Source organism: Agelaius phoeniceus, chromosome 12, assembly GCF_051311805.1.
Source record: "Agelaius phoeniceus isolate bAgePho1 chromosome 12, bAgePho1.hap1, whole genome shotgun sequence".
NCBI classification, from domain to species: Eukaryota; Metazoa; Chordata; class Aves; order Passeriformes; family Icteridae; genus Agelaius; species Agelaius phoeniceus.
The window spans coordinates 5,200,499-5,223,031 of NC_135276.1; the positions used below are offsets into that span (position 1 = coordinate 5,200,499).

General features: G+C 42.3%; 1 protein-coding gene across 11 annotated transcripts in view; it reads left to right on the forward strand.

The window, feature by feature from the left end:
* The window catches only part of LOC143695114 (uncharacterized), a 235,485-nt gene that overhangs the window by 162,728 nt on the left and 50,224 nt on the right, over positions 1-22,533 (forward strand). For 9 of the 11 annotated variants that reach the window (XR_013184047.1, XR_013184049.1, XR_013184050.1 and 6 more), the window contains one exon: positions 15,545-19,029. The exons of 1 other annotated variant lie outside the window; for it this stretch is intronic. Coding sequence is in view for 1 of the 10 variants with exons in the window: in XM_077185128.1 (XP_077041243.1) it covers positions 224-426; positions 15,545-15,679 (338 nt within the window). In the remaining 9 variants the exon portion in view is untranslated. Of the gene's footprint in view, positions 1-223; positions 427-15,544; positions 19,030-22,533 lie in introns of those variants that run through there. One more of the 11 variants, XM_077185128.1, reaches the window with a different exon arrangement.

A 22,533-nucleotide genomic window follows, 5' to 3' on the forward strand; every position in this document is an offset into this window, starting at 1 on the left:
TATGTAATTTACTGTTTCATACACGTGGGGAAGGTTGTAGAAGTACTGTTAGAGGTTGAACAAATGACTTGTTAATTTATTCCATAGTGAGATATCACTTGAATGCTTTGGAATTGCACTGTCTCCTGAATTCCCAAGTTTCCCAGGTTTCCTTGTTGTAGCCTGAGCAGTAAAGCCTATTTAGAGAGCTCCATTTCAGGAGACCATCCTCCTTTTCCAACAGGTCCTTCCTCCTGCTGGGATCCTGTTGACCTTGTCCTGTTCATCCTGGCAAGTGTGTGGGGTGTCACTGGCAAATGGAACACGGAAACCATCCATGTTTCTGTAAGGGGCAGCAGCAACTCAACCCTGGAACTCCTGCTCAGGCAGAATTTGCCACTGGTGCCAGTTCCTAGCCCAAATCTCACCAGGCTTCACCTGGAAGAGGTTGTAGGCTTGAAGCCATAAAGTTCAGTATTGGAAAGGTGGCTCTGGGGAGGGGGGGGAAAGGGAGGGGAAGCAAAAATCAAATTGTTGTCTGAAATTCTATTCTTTGAGATGTCAGCACATTTTGCTGAAAAGGTTAAGAAGTGCTTAGCATGTTATCAAAACTGTCCTTCCCCATAGAAAAAAAGTGAATGCTTTCATTAATAGTAATCCCAGCCAACCATTCTGACATGCTGATTTTTATTTTCATCCATCAAAGAAGTGAGCTTGTGAGGGAAAGAACATTCTAATATCCCCACCATCTTTTCCTCTTCCCTTTCAAACTGAACAGAGCACAGCTCCTCATTTTTCTGTTGTGTTGAGCCACTCTTTTACAACAGTGGTTTGTGAAACCAGAACTCCCACTGACACAGGATCAGAGACAGGCTTAAGATTTTAGAGGTGGTTCTGAAGTCCTGAGAAGCCCTTCAAAAGCTGTGTGCTTTTAGCTGGGCTGAATCACTACTGTCTTCAGATCTAATCTTTCCAGCAATTGATTTTCCCTTTATCCTCTGTGACCAAACTTCTCCCATGGGAGGAATTATGGTTCCAGCTTTCCCTAAAATTCTGTAATTCTTATTCCCAGGGTGGCACAAAAATGGGTCACGCTTTGAATCCTGTTTACCCTAGCTCTGCAAACTTATTCATTGCTTTTCTCATGCAGATGGTTGCATGTTAGAAAACATATTTGTTAGATGTAAATTTTAGCTGCTTGGGGTCTCTATCTCTGTGTAATATCCAGCCTAATGTCAGCAAAGGACAACATTTATGTTTTCGTTTAAATATAAAGTAAGCAGATGGGACTTCTCTCATCCATGGAGTAGTAAATTAAAACCAAAAGTAACAATTTTTTTAATGTTGTGCTCTGCTGGGATGAGGGCTTGGCGTTATGACATCTGCTCTGGTTTGAGGATTCCAGGAGCTGCTGTACAGCATTTGCTGTAACACTGAGATGAATTCTGCTAATATCATTTTGCATAATCCTGTGAACATGCACACAGAAAGTCTGTGCTGCCCCCTCCCCTCAGAATACAGCCCAGTACAGACCTGCATGCTCTCACAGCATATGTCAATAATGATCACCATGGCTGAAACGCTCTCACACAAAATCCAACTCAGATTATCTGAACAGGGAGGAGAGTGAAGAAAAGAGGAACCAGTCTGCCAAGCTGTAGTTTGGTATCCCAAGTAAACAGCTTTTCCTCAGTCAAAATTAGAATTCAAATTTTCTGTGAATCTGCCAACCATTACAGCAAGTTATTGAGATTCCACTGAATATTCACAGAATCATCAAGGTTGGAAAATCCCTCCCAGCCCACGGAGTCCCAGCTGTGCCCAATGCCCACCTTGTCCCCAGCCCAGAGCCCTGAGTGCCACCTCCAGCCCTTGCTGGGACACCTGCAGGGATGGGCACTGCCAAGCTCCCTGGGCAGCCCCTGCCAAGGCCTGAGCAGCCTTTCCATGGGGAAATTCCTGCTGGTGCCCAGCCTGAGCCCAGCCTGAGGCCGTTCCCTCTGCTCCTGTCCCTGTCCCTGGGAGCACAGCCCGACCCCCCGGCTGTCCCCTCCTGGCAGGGAGTTGTGCAGAGCCACAAGGGCCCCCCTGAGCCTCCTTTGCTCCAGGCTCAGCCCCTGACCAGCTCCCTCAGCTGCCCCTCCCATCACAGACTCTCTAGAGGACCTTCCAGATGTTTCTGCAATAGACAGATGTCTTATGGTGCCAAGAAACCATCAATATTAACTTAATTTTGTCCTTTAATTATAAACTCTTAAAACTTTTCCTCATTAACCAGACACAAAGCATGACTAGTAGATGAATAGATCATCTTGGAGAGTTCAACACAATGTGACACAGATATGGCTTAAAACTGAAATGCTTCTTCCATCTCTATAATCCAGATTGCACTGAAGGTGCTTAGGAGGCAGATATCCTCTTGCATCTTTCTGGGAAACACTTCTTGGCAAATCCAGACAAAATACAAGTTCTTCTTATAGGTTTACATGACTTCTTACTTTTTTATTTTCTTTTTTTTTTTAATTAACACTGCCAACCTGACAGGAAGTACCTTTTTCAAAAAGATTGTGTTAGGCATTCACAAACAGTTCCCTTTTACTTCTCTCTGAGGAGAATGAACAGTGGGTGACACTAAGGGGCAGGAAAAAACACCATTTGTGTGTTTATTTCAAGGCTGTACAATTATTTTTGTTGATGTTTTTGTTCTGTGACAAGAATGATACAATCTCTCACACAAATATAATAAATAGTTAATATTGTGAATGATGATATTTTAGGGAATCACATTGAGAGGAGGGAAAAAAAATCTTATTTGGTCTCAAGTGTTCGTATAAATTTGCTGTGCAGAAGGAAATATGATGAATAAATATGTTACATAGACTTCTAGGGGTAATTTCATATACACAGAGACCCTGGGACTGGGGCTCTGTGCAGGTGCAGAGCAACATTAAAATTTATGCAATTGTAGAATTTAATCCTTTATGGAAAATGAACTTTCCTCCTGAATCAGCCAGAATGTCTGAGCTCCTAGCAGCAGTAGCTGGTACATCATGTGCAGAGGTCTCTGAGCTGCCTCCTTCCCAGGCACCTGCACATATTCCCCACTAGCCTTGGTCAACATTAACATTTTTTCATCAAAAATTTTGAGCAAGAAGATCTTAAGATTTTTTTCTTTTCTTTTTTTTTTTTTTTTTTTCTTTTCCATTGGAGCTTTTGTTGTGGGAATAAAGAACTGGAGTGCAAAAGCATGGAGAGAGGGCCATTTAATAACACACCCTTTTGGAAACCTGAGGGATCAGGAATACCTTAAATACCATCTCCTTCTGCAGATTGAAGCTAGGGAGAAGTGCTAATCTTCATTGATGGTTTCTTTTGAAAAAATAAGGAACATTTCCTTCTTTGAGACAGATGGCTGAAATGGAGATGTTTCCTCTTCTACCCTCATTTACCTCAGCAGCTAAACTGCTCACTGAAGAGGTAGGGCACTTCAGATCACAGCTTCTTCTATCCAGGGAACTGAAATTCAAATTTAAATGCTTCTCAGTCTTCCTGGAGAGTGCTTCATCAGCACCGTGTGCTTCACCCTGCGTCTCTGGAAGCACAGGAAGGAGTGTTCTCCTTCAGTGTTTAAGGGAAGCTGTTTATTTTGCATGATGTACTAATTTGGGAGCAGATGCACACCTTTACATTCCAATCCTACAGTTAGGAAGGAGAAAAAAAGTAGGTTCAGATTCCCTAAAACATGGGAAGTCATTCCAAAGAGACTCTCCTGCACTCTGCTGTGTTCTGCAAACTGGATATAAGGAGTTACCACTGATTATCACTCCTGCATTCTTCTAATCCCACATTTTAAAGTTCTCATGAAATTTTAAAGTTCTCATGAAATTGAAAATGAGCGTTTTGTGCTGGAACAGTTTTGTTCTTTAGTAATAATGGAGAAAATAGCAGCTGGTCTTTGCAAGTAGCAATTCCATGTGGACTCTGGAAATACATTTGATTGTCTTTAGGGCAAGAACTAATTCAGAGAAAGGCTCTTTATTTGCCACCTGTGAGCCTTGACCTCGACCTGGAAAGTCTATCCTCACTGTTGCATGAGGGGCAATTAAACTTCTGTGAAGCAAAACCTCCCTATCATAGCAAAGTATGTCAAGTGTATCAGAGCTCGAAGCTCCAACCTCATTTTATTCCCTTTAAATGTGCCAAGCTGCCTCACATTAATTTGAATAAACTGAGAACAACAGCATTTAATAGCTTTGGAAAACTTGAAAGTTCCTTTAAGGGTAGCCAGGATTTATTTATGTTGAGGGGAAAGCAGGTTTACAAATTAAGTAAGACACAGATTTCCAGCATGAGGAGTGGGGCTCAGACACAGCACTGGGAGCAGGGTTATTTAATTTCTTCATTAATGACTTAAACAAAGGGATGGAGGTGCCCCCTCAGCAGGTTTGCAGGTGCCACAGAGCTGGGGAGGCAGGGACACTCCAGAGGGACCTGGCCAAGCTCCAGAAGTGGGAATTCCCTGGGAATCTGCTGAGGTCTCACACAGCCAGGAGTGCTGGGACAATGGCCAAGGGCTGGAGGGGCAGGACCAGGGAATGGCTGCCAGTGCCAGAGGGCAGGGCTGGGTGGGATCTTGGCAATGAGGAATTGTTCCCTGGCAGGGTGGGCAGGCCCTGGCACAGGGTGCCCAGAGCAGCTGGGGCTGCCCCTGCATCCCTGGCAGTGCCCAAGGCCAGGCTGGACACTGGGGCTGGAGCAGCTGGGACAGTGGAAGGTGTCCCTGCCATGGCAGGGGTGGCACTGGGTGGGATTTAAGGTCTCTTCCAACACAAACCACCCCATGATTTTATGATTTTATCATTAAACTGCATTGGTCTAAGTTCTGTGCCTGTGATCTAATACAACTTAGGGAAAAGTTCAGAGCTGGTTTTACACAGGGAGGAGGGCAGGCTGGAGCACACACAGGATCTGTTCTATTAGGGCAGCTCAGCTGATGGGAAGAAATTTATTAATCTCCATTACCTGGTGGTTAAAGCACTGATCACTGCTCTCCTTCACAAACCCACAGAAAGTGGGGAGTGTTCCCATCCAGGGCATTGATTTCTTACATAAAGCAAAGATGCTTTTCAAATTCCTGTGGATCCAGGGACCCTCTGATAAATCCTCAGATTCATGTTGTGTATGAAGGAGCACAATGTGAGATCTCATATCTTGGGTTTTGTTAGCAAAGGTTGCAAGTCTCCAAGAAATGCAGATAATCATTGTTTTACTGAGTCTGTGGTGAAAGTTGCTTTGTTTTCTGTTCTACCCAAATGAAATGCATTCAGAACTCCCTTTCTATCTGACATCCTTAAAGATGTGAACGTTTACAAGAGGAAAGAGAATCCTGAATGCTGAAATGAAACTCAGCTGACAGTTTTTCCTGGTCAAACCAATTCTTCTGGAATGCTGGGTGCCAGGGTTTGCAGTTCTGCCTTGATCCCATTCACAGTTTCCCACGGGAGCCTTTCTGAAACGCTGCTGGTGAGGAGGGAGCAGAGCAGGAGCAACATTTGCTGCCTGAGCAAAACTCAGCATGACACAAAGCATCCAGCTCAGCCTCCTTCAGGGTGTTTAAGACACATCCCTCATTTTTCTGGATGAAAAGCAGGCAGCAGACAGGGACACTGCCAGCAGCAGCTGTGTCAGCTCAGGTTCTCCCTGCAGGAGGGACCTACAGGGCTGGAGAGGGGAGGCACAAATGGCAGAGCCCACTTTTAACCTCACCAAAAAGTTCCCAGGGACTGTCCAAAGCACAGCAAATGACACTGATCAATAGTGAAATGTAGGGAACCATTAGGATCTGTTTAAAGTGGGGAGCTCAGCTTGCATCCAGAGCATCAATACCTCCACGTGGATGAATAATGAATGGCTTGGTCTGGTATCTTAATCACAAAAAACATTCCAGAGGAAAAAAATTAAAACACGGTTTAGGTAAGTAGAAGAGAGGAGTGTTTTTGAGCAGAAAAATCTTTGCCCTCCTCACAGAAAAACCTTAATTGAATCATAGTTAACACAATTAAATCAAGGTATTTCATATCCAATTCATCCCCAGAAAAACAGGGTTTTTTTTTTTATTGTGTTTACTTTTACAGGAAAAATTATACTTAGCAGTTTTCAAGAACTCAAATACCAGAATAAGGTAGAACTACTTTTAAAGAAGAAAAAAAGAAGGAATTTTGAAGAGACAATACAAAATACATGATTTCAAAGTTGACTTTATTAACATTTCATACTGCTTAGCACTAAGATGATCAGTGCAGGGTAGGACCTACATCATACCATATCCAGTGATAAATTAGAAATTAATAAAAGACAAAATATTTAAAAAACAGTCTTTATTATATTTATTTATTGTATTTGTAACATGACTGCCCTGCAGTCATTAAGATCAAGTAAAATGAAATTCATCACATTTTTCAACTCACTTTAGATATATTTGGATGCTCCTCAAGCCATTAAAATAATAGTGATGTCTATAAATAAATTTAGCATTTTCCCAGCACTTGTTATTATTGGGATGTCTCTGTGAACAATGCTGCTTTTGTTAACTTGGGACCAATTAATAAAGCAGTGCCTGTCACGATCTGTAGATCATCAAAACACTGATTGGGAAGGCTGTAGCAACTTTGGTTTTCTCTCTAAAGAAGTGATCATTTTCACTGCCTGCTGGAGAAACAAAAATTTACCTACAAACAGATTGAATTTAGATAGAATTTACCTTTAAACTTACCATTTAAAGGAAAGGAAAAGGTGTGACCCGCTAACTGCTGCTAGGGGGAAGTTATTTTTTTATTTATTTTCAAGATTTTTGCTTTTTGTCCACCTACTTATAAAAGCAGCAGATACTTCATGGTCCATGGTTCATACTTTTTAGTCCATCACTACATATTCTGTAATAACTTCTAGTTGAAGTCCAGTGTGATCTGTACATTGTGACTTGGTTGGAAATGCTGCATCTCTACTCAGCTTTGCTAGAAAAGGTGCTGAAATCTATACCCAAGCAAAAGAAGAGGGAAAGGCTCCTGGAGTTTGCTGTTCTGGGTTTGTGTTGGGGAAGATGAAACAGGAAAGCCTTATAAATATGATTGTCTGGCAAAAGATTTTGAGAATATGGAAACTATAAGCGAGATTGAAATGAAAGCAGGCTTTGAGATACCTCAGTTACTGAACAACTGGAAAACAATGGCGTGGCCAGCTGAAGGTGATCCCCTTTTGATGGAACAACACCCTCTGCTTGCAGACAGGCCCAAGGGGCAGAGCAGACCCTACAGCTTGGCTGAAGGGGCCCAAAGAGGAGTTTTTAGGGTTTAAAATGTAACACAGGATGGTAATGTAATGATTCTTATAGGCTGTGTGTAAATGCTATAGGGTTTGTATCTTGTACTAGATTGGTTAGTGAGAATTAGAATATTCAACACAGAAGAAGATTTATTGTATTGTAACAGGAACCTCACTCTCTTGCCTTTTACAATTTTACCCCTTTTACGCTCTTATGCTTTTACTCTCTTGCCCTTTTGCTCTCTTTCCCTCTCATCCTCTCTGCCCCTCTCTTCTCTCAGTCCTGCTCTGAGCTGTGCCTGGCAGCTCTCAGCAGGGCCCTGCCCCAGGCCCTTTGCAATAAACCCCAAGTTCCAGACCTGGCTGCAGAGATCTCTCGTCTCCGTCCATCCTGACTGTCCTACCCCCATCACTCCTACAGGTCTGCACTGTTTAATGGAACAGGAACAGGGAGAATTCAGCAGAGGCAGGTGCAGAGCTGCAGTCAGGGCTGTGTTTTCCCAGGAATGCTGATTCCCCCCTCACGCCTCCTTTGTCACCTGGAACTGTTACATGAATCCAATCTCTTGAGTCGCTCGGATGTTTTTCTCTTAAAGCAGCTCCCTGACCCATCTCCCATCATCCCAGTGAGAGCCTTGGCTGTGCTTGAACATCTCTGCACAGGCAGAGTCTCACTTGGTGGCGTGCCAGAAGAGAGATGCAAATAGCTGGAGCTGGCCCGTGCTGAAGATTACAAACACCACTTAAATGGCTTTATTCCCGCGGCCTGCTTCATTTCCTGAGCTCACCGGGTCACAAATCCCGTCCTGCCTGCTGCCACGGTGTGTTTGCCATGGGGCAGGCTGGTCTGTCAGGGGCACACACGAGCAGAGCCATGCCAGGGCTGGCTGCTCCCGAGCTGAGCCGTGCCCAGCCGTGCCCGGCTCCCTGCGCGGAGCTCACCTGCCACAGCTGCCTTTGGGATTCCTGCACAGCTAGTGCGGGTCCTGCATGGGAAATCCTGCTAATTGGGTAAACCCACTCTAGTGTACAGGCACCAACTGGCAGACACAACTTTCACAATGAGAGAGATCCATAATTTTCAAATGTAACTAACAATTTGTGACAATAAAGCAGCGACGGGAGCCAAGATGCTGGCGCTTCTCCTTGTCACCTCTTTCAAGCACAGTAACTAGAATTTGCATTTGTTTCCTTTCCAAAGGCAGTTACTTATTTATAAAGTAGGCATTTAATGCTTGCAGTTTCTTTGGCACGATTTTATTTTAGGCAAAGTCTCTAAAGAGTTTAGTGTTGTCTCTCTTAAGGAAAGTACTCAAAGAGTACTTAATTAATGCTGCATCAAACCAGAGAAATGGCATCATCCACTCACACAACAGGGACCAGAACTGTCTCAAAATGGGTAAATAACAGCTGTGAGACAGGAAAGTGAGGATGATGGGAGTGTACAAAATTATGGGTGACATGGACACAGCAAATTAAAAATTCTTGTTTAAAATTCCTAATGGTGGCATGGGCAATGTGTTTCAAACCTGCAGAACTTTATCACTGTCCATTGTCACTCATGATGCAGTGTCTTGGTCAAACAGCCACATCTCTGTCTCCCTTGTCCCAAGCATATTCCTGGCTTGTAGGGCTCCTTCGAGGGCAATTTTCAATTTTTTTCATTTTTAGACCAGGCCCTGGGCTATGACATGCAGGATATCAATCATTCTTTCCCTGGAGGTTGAACTCCCCCCAAAAAATTCTATGCATGAAGGAAGGTCAGCACCAGAATAACATTTTTAGAAGAAAAGTATTCTTTGCTTGGCATTTGACTGTGGGCATAAATCTTTAAAGAGAAAAAAGAAAACAAAGAAGGACAGAAACTTGGAGGGGGAAGGTTTTGAAATGCTGCCTTAAGCAGGGAGGGAGTGGCTGGATTAAGCAAGGACAGCTTTTTCAGGTAGCCTGTGTTCATTATCGGGCTGCCAGTGGCAGAGGTGGCCAGGTGAGCCCCAGGCAGGTGAGGACACAGCCCTGAGGGGGCTCCAGGCACTCGGTGTGCCTGGAACTGCTCCTGTGCTGCTCCAGTGCTCCACAGGACACCAAAGCCTCGCCCTCTCCTTTCTTAAAAACCTCCTGCTTCACCTGTTGCTCTTCTGCTGTTGTTTGTGGATTTTTTGGTGGTTCTGTTTTGTTTGGTTTTTTGTTTGTTTGGGTTTTTTGGGGTTTTTTTGTGGTTTGTTTTTTTTTTTTTTTTTTTTGGGTGTGATTCCTTAATTATTTCTTGTCAGAACCAGTTTGGTAGGCTGTCTGGAAAAGGAGGTTAGTGTCATTAAATCTAGCAGTTCTGACACGGCTTCTAAACAGCTCCTAAGTGCCACTTGATGGATGGCTGTCTGGAGCAATATCCTCATTCCTGCTGATATTCCCCACCAAACCCAAGCCATACAAAGTGTCTCAGAATCTCAGCAATCACCGATTAGCAATAAATTATTCCGTGGCACTGCAGATCTCTCTCAGTCCTTTCCAATACACCGACTCCATATGGCATTTGGAAAGGGTTAGGCATCATATGGATAATGTGCACATTTGGAGTTTTGTTAGAAATGAGAGGAAGGGAAAGAGACCCCCAAGCCAAGATTCACTGTTGGGGTAGAATGCAATTTCTCCTCTCTGTGGATGATTGGGGATTAGGTGACCTCTTTAAGGTCCTTGAAGGTTTGGGGTTTTGTCCATGCCCTCCATGTCCCATCCACTCCCATCGTCTCCACCTTGATTGAAGTAAAAAATGGGATTTTTGAAATGTCTGTGAGGCATCTGTTAGTGCCCACTGCCAAAGGAAGCTGAACTACATGTCCAACCAGCTTAGACAACTCCTATGGTTTTTTGGCCATTTTAAACCAACAAAAATAAATGTAGAACTCATTCGGAAATTTCCTGTAAACCAAGGAAAATTTTAATTTTCAAAAGCCAACTTGAATTTTATGAAGATAATTCATATCAAATGTTATATAGGGAGAAGTTGTTCTGTTTCATTCAGCTTCTGGAGAGAAATAATTATGCTCTTTACAATTTGAAGTGCATTTGTATTCCTTCCAAATAGTCCTATTACAACAAATGAAGTACTTACTATACATCTTTTTCCTGCTGCTTTTCAACTTAAATTTAATTTTCACATAGATTTATTTAAAACAATTCTCAACATGACTCAGCCAATTGATGAATTTATCGAGGGTTCAGTAAATGTGCAATCCAGTTGAAGTTAAAAATGGCTGCTTTGTAATTCTGTGCCTAAATGAAATTACCCATTGTAGCCAGCCATGGTGCATCCATTTAAAGTCTATTTCTTGAAGCACATATTCAATCTTCAGCAGAAAGAAAGCATTGTGAAAATATGTTGTTAACAGGAAAATGTATATATACATATATAGCATTAATATTAAGCAAATGTTTTAATTTATTTTTTCTGCTCTCTGAGCCAGCTTGAGCAGTTATTGGTGTACACTGAACACAGAGAATGTACAGAGAATACACTGCACATATAAATGATGGCTCATTTTTTATGCCTCATAATACATGACTGTCCAAATGCAAATAGTTTAATCTTAAGAAGGAAAGTTTAATCAAATGGATTGTAGAGCATAAAAATATTTGTAATGAGATCTCATTGCAGAAGAGGTTTGTGATTTGTATTGATGATAGAACAGACTATGTGAGGACTGTGCCTCAGGCAAGGTGTGATTCTGTTTTCTTCTCCACTCTTGGCACAAAATCAGCAGTTACATCAGAGATAAGTCTAAAATCAACCTGTTTCTCATAAGGAATTCTTGGGTTCAGCATGAAATGTTTCCAAATTCACCAGTTTTAAGAGTGGGACCCAAAATTTTCTGAGAGGATCCATCACTGAGGTTTAAGGTGGCTGCCCAGCATGGAGGTGAATTCAACTCTCTTCTTATTTGGGGGTTTTGATCAAGTCACCCACACAAAGTTAAGTCAGGATAAAGGTCATTTCTCCAAATATATAAACACTGAGGATCTCTGTCCATATCACCATGGCTGTGTGGCATCTACACAATTGGTGTGTAATCCAAAATCCACTTCATTTTCTGGATGAACTTCCATCCTCACATTCTGCATGAGCCCTGTATTTCCTACTTTAGATGTACTTTATGCTGTTTATTCAGTAATATCCTGACTCATTTAGAGGGATTTCCACAACTGCCTTTGCAAGAACTCCCAGAAAGGTGGGAAGACATAATCCCACACCCTCAGCCATTCCCAGGCTCTCCAAGTCCAGCTGCATTCCACAGTTTCCATTGCAGCCCATCCAGCATGCAAATGAGACTCCAGACACATATTGAGAGTAGAACTCCTTTATTCTTTCTTTAAGACCAAGAAAAGCACAAACTGTTTCATCCTCCTTGCCCAGCATTTGTTCAAAGGTTGACAGCTGCACGCTGAGGAGATGGGCTGATTGTGGAATTCCTACAAGGTGAGGAGGGAACATCCTGGGAGGGAGCTGGCTCTGGGTGTGTCTTTAACCCCAGCACCACGAGGGAAAGGCAGCAGAGCTCATCCAGCTGCCTCCAAGGGCTTCCCTGTGTTTTGGGCAGATGCTGAACCCTGTCTGTTATCACAGCCTGCCTGGCTCAGTGTAAGATCACACCCTGCCCTACCCTAGAAGAAATTCTTCATGGCTGCAGTGTTACCTCTTGATACAGGATTAATGGAGTGCAGCAAATACTCAGATATTGATTATGAGGACTCATTTTTCATTGTAGATATCTCCTGCCTACTAAGCTCTACAGCCAAGTGTGGAATTTAAAACAGTACAATGTTCAAAACACCAGAATCCAGAACTCTCTTGCTTCCAGATGCTTTACTTTAAATCACAGAGGATGTGCCAAGGAAAACCTAAAAGGTTTTGATTTGTTATTAAGCCATGGATTTTAACCAGATCCTGGTTTAAAATCCTTTAACCTGGCTATCAGAACTTTCCAACCAATATATCTTATTGCCATGATGGCCCATCAAAAAAGTAGCTTTGTGCCACACAAGCAGCATCTCCTGACAATCCTACAAAAACATATGGAGCTCCTCATGGTTTGACTACTGATGTTCTCAGATTTGGGTAGATTTCCCACATGGCAGCACAAGGGGCTGCTTTCTTTGGGGAATTTTATGCTCATGAAGTACAGTTCCAAAACAGTACTGGAGCTTGGACTGATATGAAAACCTCCAGTGTTCCTGGATTCTTCACAAGGCTCATTAATTCTCAGAAGCTGATAGAACAGCCAGGTTTGTCTTCTGTACTCAGAGACATGGAAGGTAAAGAAGGCATTTGGGTTTTGTTATTGTGAAATCAGCCACTGAAAAGGGCCTGCCATAAACAAAGCTTATGAATAAATTAATGCATCTGACAAAGAAGTTAATGATCATATGGACTGAGCCCAAATTCATGATCAATGAATCATGTAGGCTGCTCTGTTTGGGCTTTGGCAAATCAATACTCCATTTTGTTAAACAAGTAAAATAGATTTTTTTGGGGGGTGCTCTGGGATAATTTTTAAATATAAAGTGTCAGACAAAGAAATCTTCAGGGGTACTTGATAGTATTGCTTGGAGCTTTCCAAATTTCTTTGCTTTTTGGGATTTATTGTCTTGTTATGCTTCTTAGCAGGTGCCAACACACAGCAGCTAAGCAGTTACACGAAAGAACCAGTAAAAATTAGAAGGCTCTTTTGTAGGTACAGAGCTGTGAAAAAGCCCATGCCATTGCAGATTTATTAGTGTGGTCTAATTATAGAATCACAGAATTATTTAGGTTGGAGAAGTCCTTTAAGATCATCCAGTCCAGCCATCAAGCATGTCACTGCCTTAGACTGCTGTTAAAAGTGGCATTGGTCAATGGGAGGAGCCTCTGCATTTTATTTTCTCCCTGAGTTTGTAACATCCAGCTCATGAATGGTTTTTCTTTTTCCTTTATCATCTTATGTTGAAGTTTTATATGAGGCTGGTGGTTAAATTGTCCTTCAGGGTCCTGCCACACCTGTAGTAGGCAAAGAAACCCCAGCACATAGCCTGTTGTTTTTGATAGAAAATACAAAAATCAAGATTCCTAAAGGGATTTAGGTACATAGTGATGCAGATAGATCCTGCTCAAGGGCTAAGAATAAATTCAGAATTTTCTATTGAGAAAGATTATGCCAATTCCACAGGAAGAAATTTAAGTAACTAATGTGGGTTCTTGAGGGTGGATAAACTGGCAATAGGCTTTCAAGAAAACTTGATTATTTTTTGAAAATTACTCCTGCAATATGACATTCAAAGGAATAAATATCAGGTTCTGCTTCTTGCCCCCACAGCATTTTCAGAGCGGGTAGAGCAGGTGAGGTGATTAATTCCTGAGGAATGTAATCCTGCTCCCCAGCTCACATTCTGCTCCAGTAATCCTGTAGATCCCACCAGACATCTACATGGGCTTGGAATGTTCACAGTTCCCTAATTCTGGGCCCAAAAGTGTTGGGTCACAGCTGGTGCTGTGAATTATCATTGCTGATTCTGCAGCTGTCCTCTAGTTCCAGCAAACTCCTGAAATTCCTGTCTCTGGGGCTCAGTGCATGAAGAATAAATAACTTGAGAAGAGAACAGAAAGTTTTTCCTTTTCATTAGGGCAGTGCCAGTGTCCTGCACTCGATATTGCCAGGGCAGGAGTCCTGGAACGCTGCTCCTGGAGAGATGTAAGCACAGCCACAATGCCAAATCTGATTACATAGATCAAAGTGCTCTGCTGCTACAAAGCTCTGAGAACTCACAGCTCACATTGGCAGAATTAGATTTGTGGCTAAGTGGAATTTTTCATCATCCCAGCAATTTGTTTTGGTACTTAAGGATGAATGGAGGGGCCTAACTTTAAGTAGCCAACATTGAACGCTTTGGTTTTCTAAGAAAAGCCACTGCTGCCCAGCTCCCCAGTTATTTATTACCTTCAGCAGCACATCTTATTAGAGACAGTGTTCAGAGCCACTGTCCAGTAGGAGAACAACCAGCACTGAGATGGGAATAAGAAATGACCCCTTCCCCTTGCCCTGTTGGCCTCTGGTCTTTCACCGAGTTTATCTATGCAAATACTGCCCTGCTAGAAAATTACTCTGGGATTTTAATAAGGAAGATGAACACAAAGCTGCTGCTGAACCCTGAATTAGGCATTCTGGATGGTCACTGCATTGAGTCAGCAAAGAAAAGAAACCAACTGTTCTGCAAAAGATAAATTATTGTGTCCTAAAATGGTTTATGTTCCCTTGGCTATTTGTAGTGAGTGATTGAAAGTCAGGTAGAGGACACAAGCTATTGAACAGATCACTGGGGACTCTCCCAGCTTTGGGCTGCTAAAAATCTTCATAAGTGTATCAGAAAATTCTCTGCAGAACAGGACAAAATGGACACTATTCTCAGGCTGAGACCACCCAAAGAAAAACACTCTCTCCATTAAAACAGAAAGACATCCCAGCACACCCTAAAATCAGGCATTTTTGTCTATTCTACCATTCTCCCTGCCTGCAGAATCACATGTTGCTGAAGGTGTTTTTGAAATCCAAGCAGAGCTCAATATTAATAGTGACAGAGCTAGTTACTGTCCTTTATCAACTTGGGATCAAATGTTCCAAAGAAAAATCAATGGAGTGTTTCCCCACAGTGTTTCTGAAAGCAAGATCAAATACCTGCAGCAGATAAAATGATTGTGTTTTCCCAAGCCATTAGCATGATTCAAGTGATACGCTCCTAAAATAACTTTATGCAGAATCAGTGGTTTTTAAAAGAGCATTTCAATTTCATTTGTCTATAAATATTTCCATTTTGGCATCTCTTTCATGCAGCTGCATCAAAAGCCCTGTGTCAGGCTGGTCCAGGCCGTGGCATCACCACCAGAGTTAGAGGGTGCCCTGTTACCCACTAGGGGATGCTGGCTGGGCTCAAGCTCAGTGTGTTTGGATCATCTTGAAGGTCTCTTCCAACCCTGATGATTCTGTGACAGGGCTGAGGCCCCTCTCAGCTGGGGCTCCTCTCCAGGCTGAGGAGCCAGAGCTGCACACAGCACTCCAGTACTTGCATAAATAAAAAACTCAAATTCATACACAAAACATGAAAGAATTAGCATTAAATCTATAGAAAGACGATGGATTTTGGGCAATAGAAAGGTTGAATTTGCCAACAGTTTGTATTGTATTTTAGTTTGATGTGAGCTCACTTGTTTTACTTACAGGTGCTTGCAGAAAGTTGTATCCAGGACCCTGCTGTTGCCGGAGTCAGTGAAAACCATCTCCACTGCACAGCTCTCAACAGAAGCTTGTACATATCCATGAGCAGGGCTTCTTTATGTCCTTGTACACATCCACAGGTGGGACTTGTGCATATCCTGGAACATATTCATGAGCAGGACCTCTAAAGTCTGCAGTTCTCCATGGGTAATTTCAGTCGGTATTGCATGGGGTAGGAGGAGAGAAAGGGGACAAAGAGCTGTGAGGGAAACAATGATGTACAGAGTGTTTGTCAGATCAGTTGTGCTGTGCCTCATTCGAGCAGTCTCTTTCTGACAGTGTGGAGAAAGAGCTGTGATGGCCACAGCAAGAGAGAAAGACGTGGAAATCTCCAGTTCAGAGAAAGCTCAGTGTGTAACAGAAAGCAAGTTGGCTGCATCTATCCCCAAGACAGAGATTTCACTCATCATTGTTACAGAATGAAAAATTTAAGAAAGCCCCAAGAGAAGAATTTTCTTATTTTATTCAAACGAAGCTTCCATCTGAAGGCACATATGCCACCATATGGGATACATTTCAGGCATTCATTAGGAGAAGAATAATTAGTCTAGCATCATACCAGGAAGAAAGGAAGAGGCCCAGAGGATAATTACTTTAGAAACAGAAATAAAAGACCTTGAAACTAAATTTGCTAGGGACAAGTCTATGAAAAATGAAAAAAAAAGGAACCTTATTTATGGGAATTTGAATTCTGTTATCAAGGCAAAGAGGAAAAGGGGCATGCACACGACAGGATTATTTTTAGCTTGGGGAGAAGCTGGTACATTATTGTTTCAATGATTATGGAAAACATGTAGTCTCATATTTCAGCCATTCACCACAAGCAAGAAGCCTCTTCTGTAGTGCAAAAGAGATTAAACACTTCCACATTATCCTGGGAAGAACTGCTCTGTGTGTCCTCTCTTTGCAAATACACCATTAATAGTGCTACTGGTCATGGGCTTTAAATGCAACTGTGACCCTTTAAAGGTTGTCAAAAAGGATTATTCCTTTGTAGAGCTTCCTATGAAACGGCCTGCAAGAAAGAGAAATATCTGTATTATGTAAATAAAGCACAGATTGAATAACAGGAGAATAAAGAAGGCTCAAAAGTATGTCAGACAGGGATTTTTCTGTGAGCAATTAAACACACTGAGATAGTGCTCTCTATACATCAACTTAATCCTAACCATGCATTGAGCCAACTTATCTGTACTTCACCTTCTGGAGGGGAACAGGTAGACACATTATACTGAACAAAAGCCATGCATTGTAAAGTGCTCCACAGTCTGTCTCTCAAGCCTCAGGCCCTAAGTAACTAACCCTAATTAACTGTGGAGTTTGGAGTTTCTGTGCTACTCAAAAGGCCCATGGGAAGTGAACAGCGACAAGATTTGGCCCTTGAAAAGAAGCACTGGTGACTGGATTCCTCCTCTTCATGCCAGGAAACACCTGATATTCTGCAGCACTGAAATTGTAATGGCAAGTAAAGACTTGTCTAAGTAAAATCCTTTGATTGGGACAGCGGTCAAAGGGACAGGACTTTGATGTCTGGAGCTCTTTGCAGCAAAGAATAAAATGAGATCTCGCATTGCTGTGTGTGAGACAGATGGTTTGGGATATGACAGTGGTTCATTCATATTGGGAGCACTTGTTACAATGCATTATCTTTCAAAGGTACAGAGAGAGCTAGCTAGCATTTTGTGACTCACCTACAGTATAAACAAGATAATTACCTGGTTCACCTGCTAGAGCTGGGAGATCGATTATGGAAGCTAATTAGAGACCTGTTTTAAGCAGATATGAACTCATGAGTTTTTGTTATGGGTTCTTCTCTTAACACACCACAGAGAAAATCATAGAACAACAGTGATTAGCCTTATTTCATTTTTATTGCTTCTCCCATTCAGAGTGAAACCACAGAAAGTCAAAAGTGTAGCTAATTTACTTTAGCAAGCTAGAAAATGTAAGTTAATTTCCTTGCTTTACTATTTAGAAAGCTCTGCCAGAGCATTAATGTCAAAGGAAAACAAAGAAAAAATACGTATCCATATGGAATATGAATATAGCTCATAGTAGCTTGACAAACACTGGCAGAGAACACTGTCATGCTTGCAAGGAGGTAACAGATGTTGGTAGTGATCTTTTGAGCTCTTGGTTATTAGTACATATCAGCAGTGCAGCAGAGACATGGACCAGGTTGGGATGTTTAGTTTTGGTTTGGTTTGGGGCTTTTTATTTTATTTTTCTGGAACTGGAGAATGCTTCTGTCTCCTTTAAGTAGCAGTATTCCTTGTTCCAAAAGCAGAATATCCCTAGCAGTGCCCACAAATTCCTGACTGTTCATATCTGAACACATCATATGTCTGTGATCTGCAGTCAATTCCCAGATCCATGAGTGCTGTCACACTCCAGCAGGAATAACTGCAGAATCTGTTGAGTCTGCAAATTTCAGACAGCATCTCTGCCCACATGTGGGATGAAAAACACAAATGACTTTGGGAAGGCAGAAAGACTTCAATAATTAGTGCTTAATTCCTGAGTGCCCTGCTGTCTGGTGCAAGCTGCAGCTCTGAGCAGGGCACTCAGCCCACTGGGGTGACAAAGCTCTGACAGATCCACCAGGCTTGGCTGTGAGCTGGCACTGCCACTTGGAAACTCCAAGGAGTGAAAAGTGGCCTGAACTGTGCCTTGCTAGACACCTACAGCAGAGCTACAAACAGACCTTGGCATTTTAGCCACACAATTGTAAACTAAACCCTGCATTCATCAATTTGTATTTTCACCAAATCCTTAACAGATTCTTTTTGAGAATGTTTGCCCAGATATTGCAGACACCAAGCAGGGAGGCACAAGAGTGAGTGAGCTGGGAGGTACAGGCTGGGTGTTTCATCTGACACGTGCCCTACCAAGGGAGGCATCATTCAAAGACCTGGTCTGCCATAAACAGGCTGGACACAAAACATGAAGCTTCCCTCTCCTGGGTGCTGACTGAGCACCACAGGGCACCTCTGTGGCTCCTGCCACTGCTGCTTCATTCAGCACTTACCAGGGCACTGAATCCCTGGAAGGAACATGAGGGAGGGAGAGCTTCCAGTGAGCAGAGCACTAACCTGAGTAGGGAAATGTGAGGGCACAGCACACAAAATGAGAAGGGCATCCACAACCTCTGAGGCTCTGAGAGGACAGCATGGTGGGTAAATTGGGAAGTAAAGATCCTTTTCCCATTGAACATTGTCACAGACATCTTTTATGGAAAATCCTTTCCTTAGGATTTTTTCTCCTGAGAAGCTGAGAGGCCTCAGGAACAAACTGTAACCAATGGTTATCTGCTGCTGTGGAATGCAACAGGTGCATCTGGGATTGGCTCATGTGGTTGTTTCTAATTAATGGTAAATCACAGCCCAGCTGGCTCGGACTCTCTGTCTGAGCCACAAGCTTTTGTTATCATTCCTTCTTTTTCTATTCTTAGCCAGCCTTCTGATGAAATCCTTTCTTCTACTCTTTTAGCATAGTTTTAATATAATATATGTGATAAAATAATAAATCAAGCCTTCTGAAACATGGGGTCAGATCCTCATCTCTTCCCTCATCCTCAGACCCCTGTGAACACGGTCACAGAACATAGCAATGGCAAAAAACCTATCAGTAAATATAATGTTGCACTTTAAAGCAGGCCTGACAGCAAGACCAAACTGTGCTTGTGTTTAATGGGCATTCATCTCTGCTGAGAAAAAGACTGACAATTCTCTCTTTCATTTTGACTTAGAGATCCAGTGCAAGTGTTCACAAGAGCCAAGAACAGGTTATCAGTGTACCAATGCAAGATGCCAAGGAAAACTCTTACTGAAATCAAAGTAAGAAAGGGAAAAAATTAAAAAGCCTCTCCCAATAACACCGAACAACACAGAGTTAAGGAATGGGGGGAGGAATGTTATATTTAAGAGACCAGAGTTATATCAATGTGAAGGTTCCATGTAGCTGGTCTTTATCAATCAGACAAAGGTTGGATTTTCATCTTAGCTTCTTAAATACCCCACCCAATAATTAATTTATCTGATATGGGACAGCTATATTATCCCTGATTTGTATAGATCTAAAAGCAAATGCCTCGGCATAAGACAGGGTTGATCATTATTTCAAAGCTCTTATTTTTCCCCTACTCTTAAGGCTTGGGAAATTATTTATTTGACAATGTGAAAATAAAACTTGAGCTGTATTAGCATGTAGACTGCTCAATAAAAGGGAAGAAAAGTGAGAGAGAGGATTAATAAATTACATGCTAGAAATGGGAAACAAGATTAGAGGTGACGTTTTGGCAACATCTTCCTAACAGTGAAGGAAAAAAATGAAACAAGATTAGTTGGAGAGGAAGGAAGGAGTCAATCTGTAGGAAAAATGAATTTAGAAAAAGGGAGAAAGCCTGTGAAAAATGGAGGAGTTCATTGGGATAAAGGGAGCAATAAAAATTCTCCATGGCAAGGAGGGACAGCACTGCCCTCCAAAGGTAAACCCTGAGTGAAATGGGGAGCAGTGGGCTGGGGGTACTGGGCTGGTGGCAGAGAGCCCAGGAGAGGGGGCAGCAGTGAAAACTGGGGCAGCTCCTGCTGCTGCCAAGGCTGGGTCCAGTTCCCCACCTCTCCTGTGCTGCCAGGGTGCAGGGTGACATCAACACAGCCACAGCAGCCCATGTGCATTCACAGACAGAGGCCAGGCTGGATTTTCAGTCTGTTTGTTTTCACGGCTCGCCATTGATAGATTCTATCCTACAGCTCATCTCCAATCTGCATATCCAGCTTCCTCCAGCACATTACTATGGCAACACCCTCTGGAGCAGGGATATTGGACATCCCTGGCTCCTTCTGCTTTCAGCAGCAAGCCAAAGGAGGGCTCCAGCCTCGGGCTGTGCCAGCCTCTGGATCTGCCCTCCTTCAGCTCCCCTGTCAGGACCCAGGACATTGCTCTGGCTGCCCTGAAAGACTCGAGACCCTGACGGGGCTCAGAGACCTTGGCACAGAGTCACAAACACCTGAGCCTTTGATTTTAACCCTTGGAAACAATTGCCAACTTTGTGTGAAGAGTTACAAGCCACAAGGGTTTGAGTAGAATGGTAGTTAATTTATCACAGGGTGAAAATGTAGAATTTTGAGATTTTTAGAATGTGGGTTCAAGAGGCAAGATGGAAGAATCTGGGTGTGTTCTGTCCTTCTCTTTCTTGTTCTTGCCCTCCATCTTCTGCTGTGATGGTGGCACTTCTGGATTGGTTTAGAGTAGAGACCAACTGTCTAACATAGGTGATGAGTACTGGAAAATTATTGTAAATAAAGTACAGGTAGTTTTTAGCATAAAAAAGATAACACCACCCCAAGGGCAGGGACTGTGCCACAGTCCAACCTGCTGGACAGATCTCAGCAGGTCAGAGAAAGAATGTTTAAGATAAGGGAAAATAACCTTGAGAACCAGAGCTGAGGAATCTCAACTTCTTCTTCAAGTGCAGGGCTGGGAAAAAAAACTTTTAATACCTTGGGAGCCATTTCAGCCACAACAAACCCAAGACTTCCCCACCTGCACCACCAGGGCTTGGCTCCTGCAGCTTCCTCTCTCATTGTGAGGCTCATTTTTTCCCCCTTCCTCCCTCTTTTGTAGTGGTTGCTTGAAACCTGTCCTAAGGATGAACACATCCTGAGGTGCAGTTTAAGAAGCTGCACCTCAACTGCTAGAGCCAGATTATCATCTGAAGCTGATAATTATTGCTAATTGTGTGAGCATACAACAGGGTAAGGCTACCAGGAAAGTAAAGTTTGCATTCTAGATGTGCTGTGAACAAGCTTGAGATCAAGACCAAAATATTTCATAGCTATAAAAATAAACCTTTTTGGGACAAGTGTTGCAAGGGCTACTATTTGGTCACTCTTCAGTGTCACTGTTAGTCCCTGATTGTCTCAGGCCTCCAGTTGATCATCCATGGGATCCTAAGGGAAAAAGAAAAAACCAAGAAGAAAAATACTAAGATCTAAACAGCCCTTTGGGTTGACCCTATTCAAATTTACAGGAATCATTCTACTATAAGCCTGGTTAGTCCATCCACAAAGATCTGACATGGGCTCATTGAATGTGGGATCCTGCTGGAATTCATCTCTGTGTGAGCAATCACCTGAAAAAATTATTCCCCCTGACAAGAGCACATCTCAGTGCCTTTGCAGGTATCAGTAAAATGCCCATTATACTTTCTTGCATTCTTCTGCAGGATGCAGAGCTCAGGAGATGTATTCTGCATGAAGGAGCAATTACCATCCTCTAAAATGGTCATGTTCCAACAGCAGTTCCTTCACAGCAGCTGAGAAACAAGATGATTTCCCCCTGTAATTTAAAAAAATAAGATTTAACAAGTAACAGGCTGCCATGCCTTTCAAATGTTGACTTTTGGAATCATAATTCCTGTAACTTTAACTTCACCGAAGAGTTACATCAATTTGTCAATGAAATTGAGAGTAGTTAGTGTATAAAAGGTAAATTTTTGTGTCCTAAATCAGCAGGAATATTGTACTGCTGAAATATTTATTAACCTTGAGAATTTGAAATGAATGCATGGTTTGCTTATGGTCTTAATGGGGCATCATGTCACCTAAACCCAAAATACATGTAGATATTCAGCATTTTCTTTTCATTTATTGCCGGCCTATTAACATCATTTTACTTTTCAAGAGTATTTTATTTTGAAAGATTTTTTTCTAGATTGTATCACAACCCTAACTGTTAATTAGGACAAGAGACAAATTCAAATTTGCCTTTATTTTCCTTTTTCAAGAAGTGTTCTTTATTCCCTATTAGTTTCCTACAGAGAATTTATTTTTTTTCATGAAGAGGCTTTGTTTTAGAGTTTGTTATCTCCTGGACAGACTTTATAATGATGAAATGTAAGTGTCTTTCCTACAATAACCTGCTGTGTTTGGAA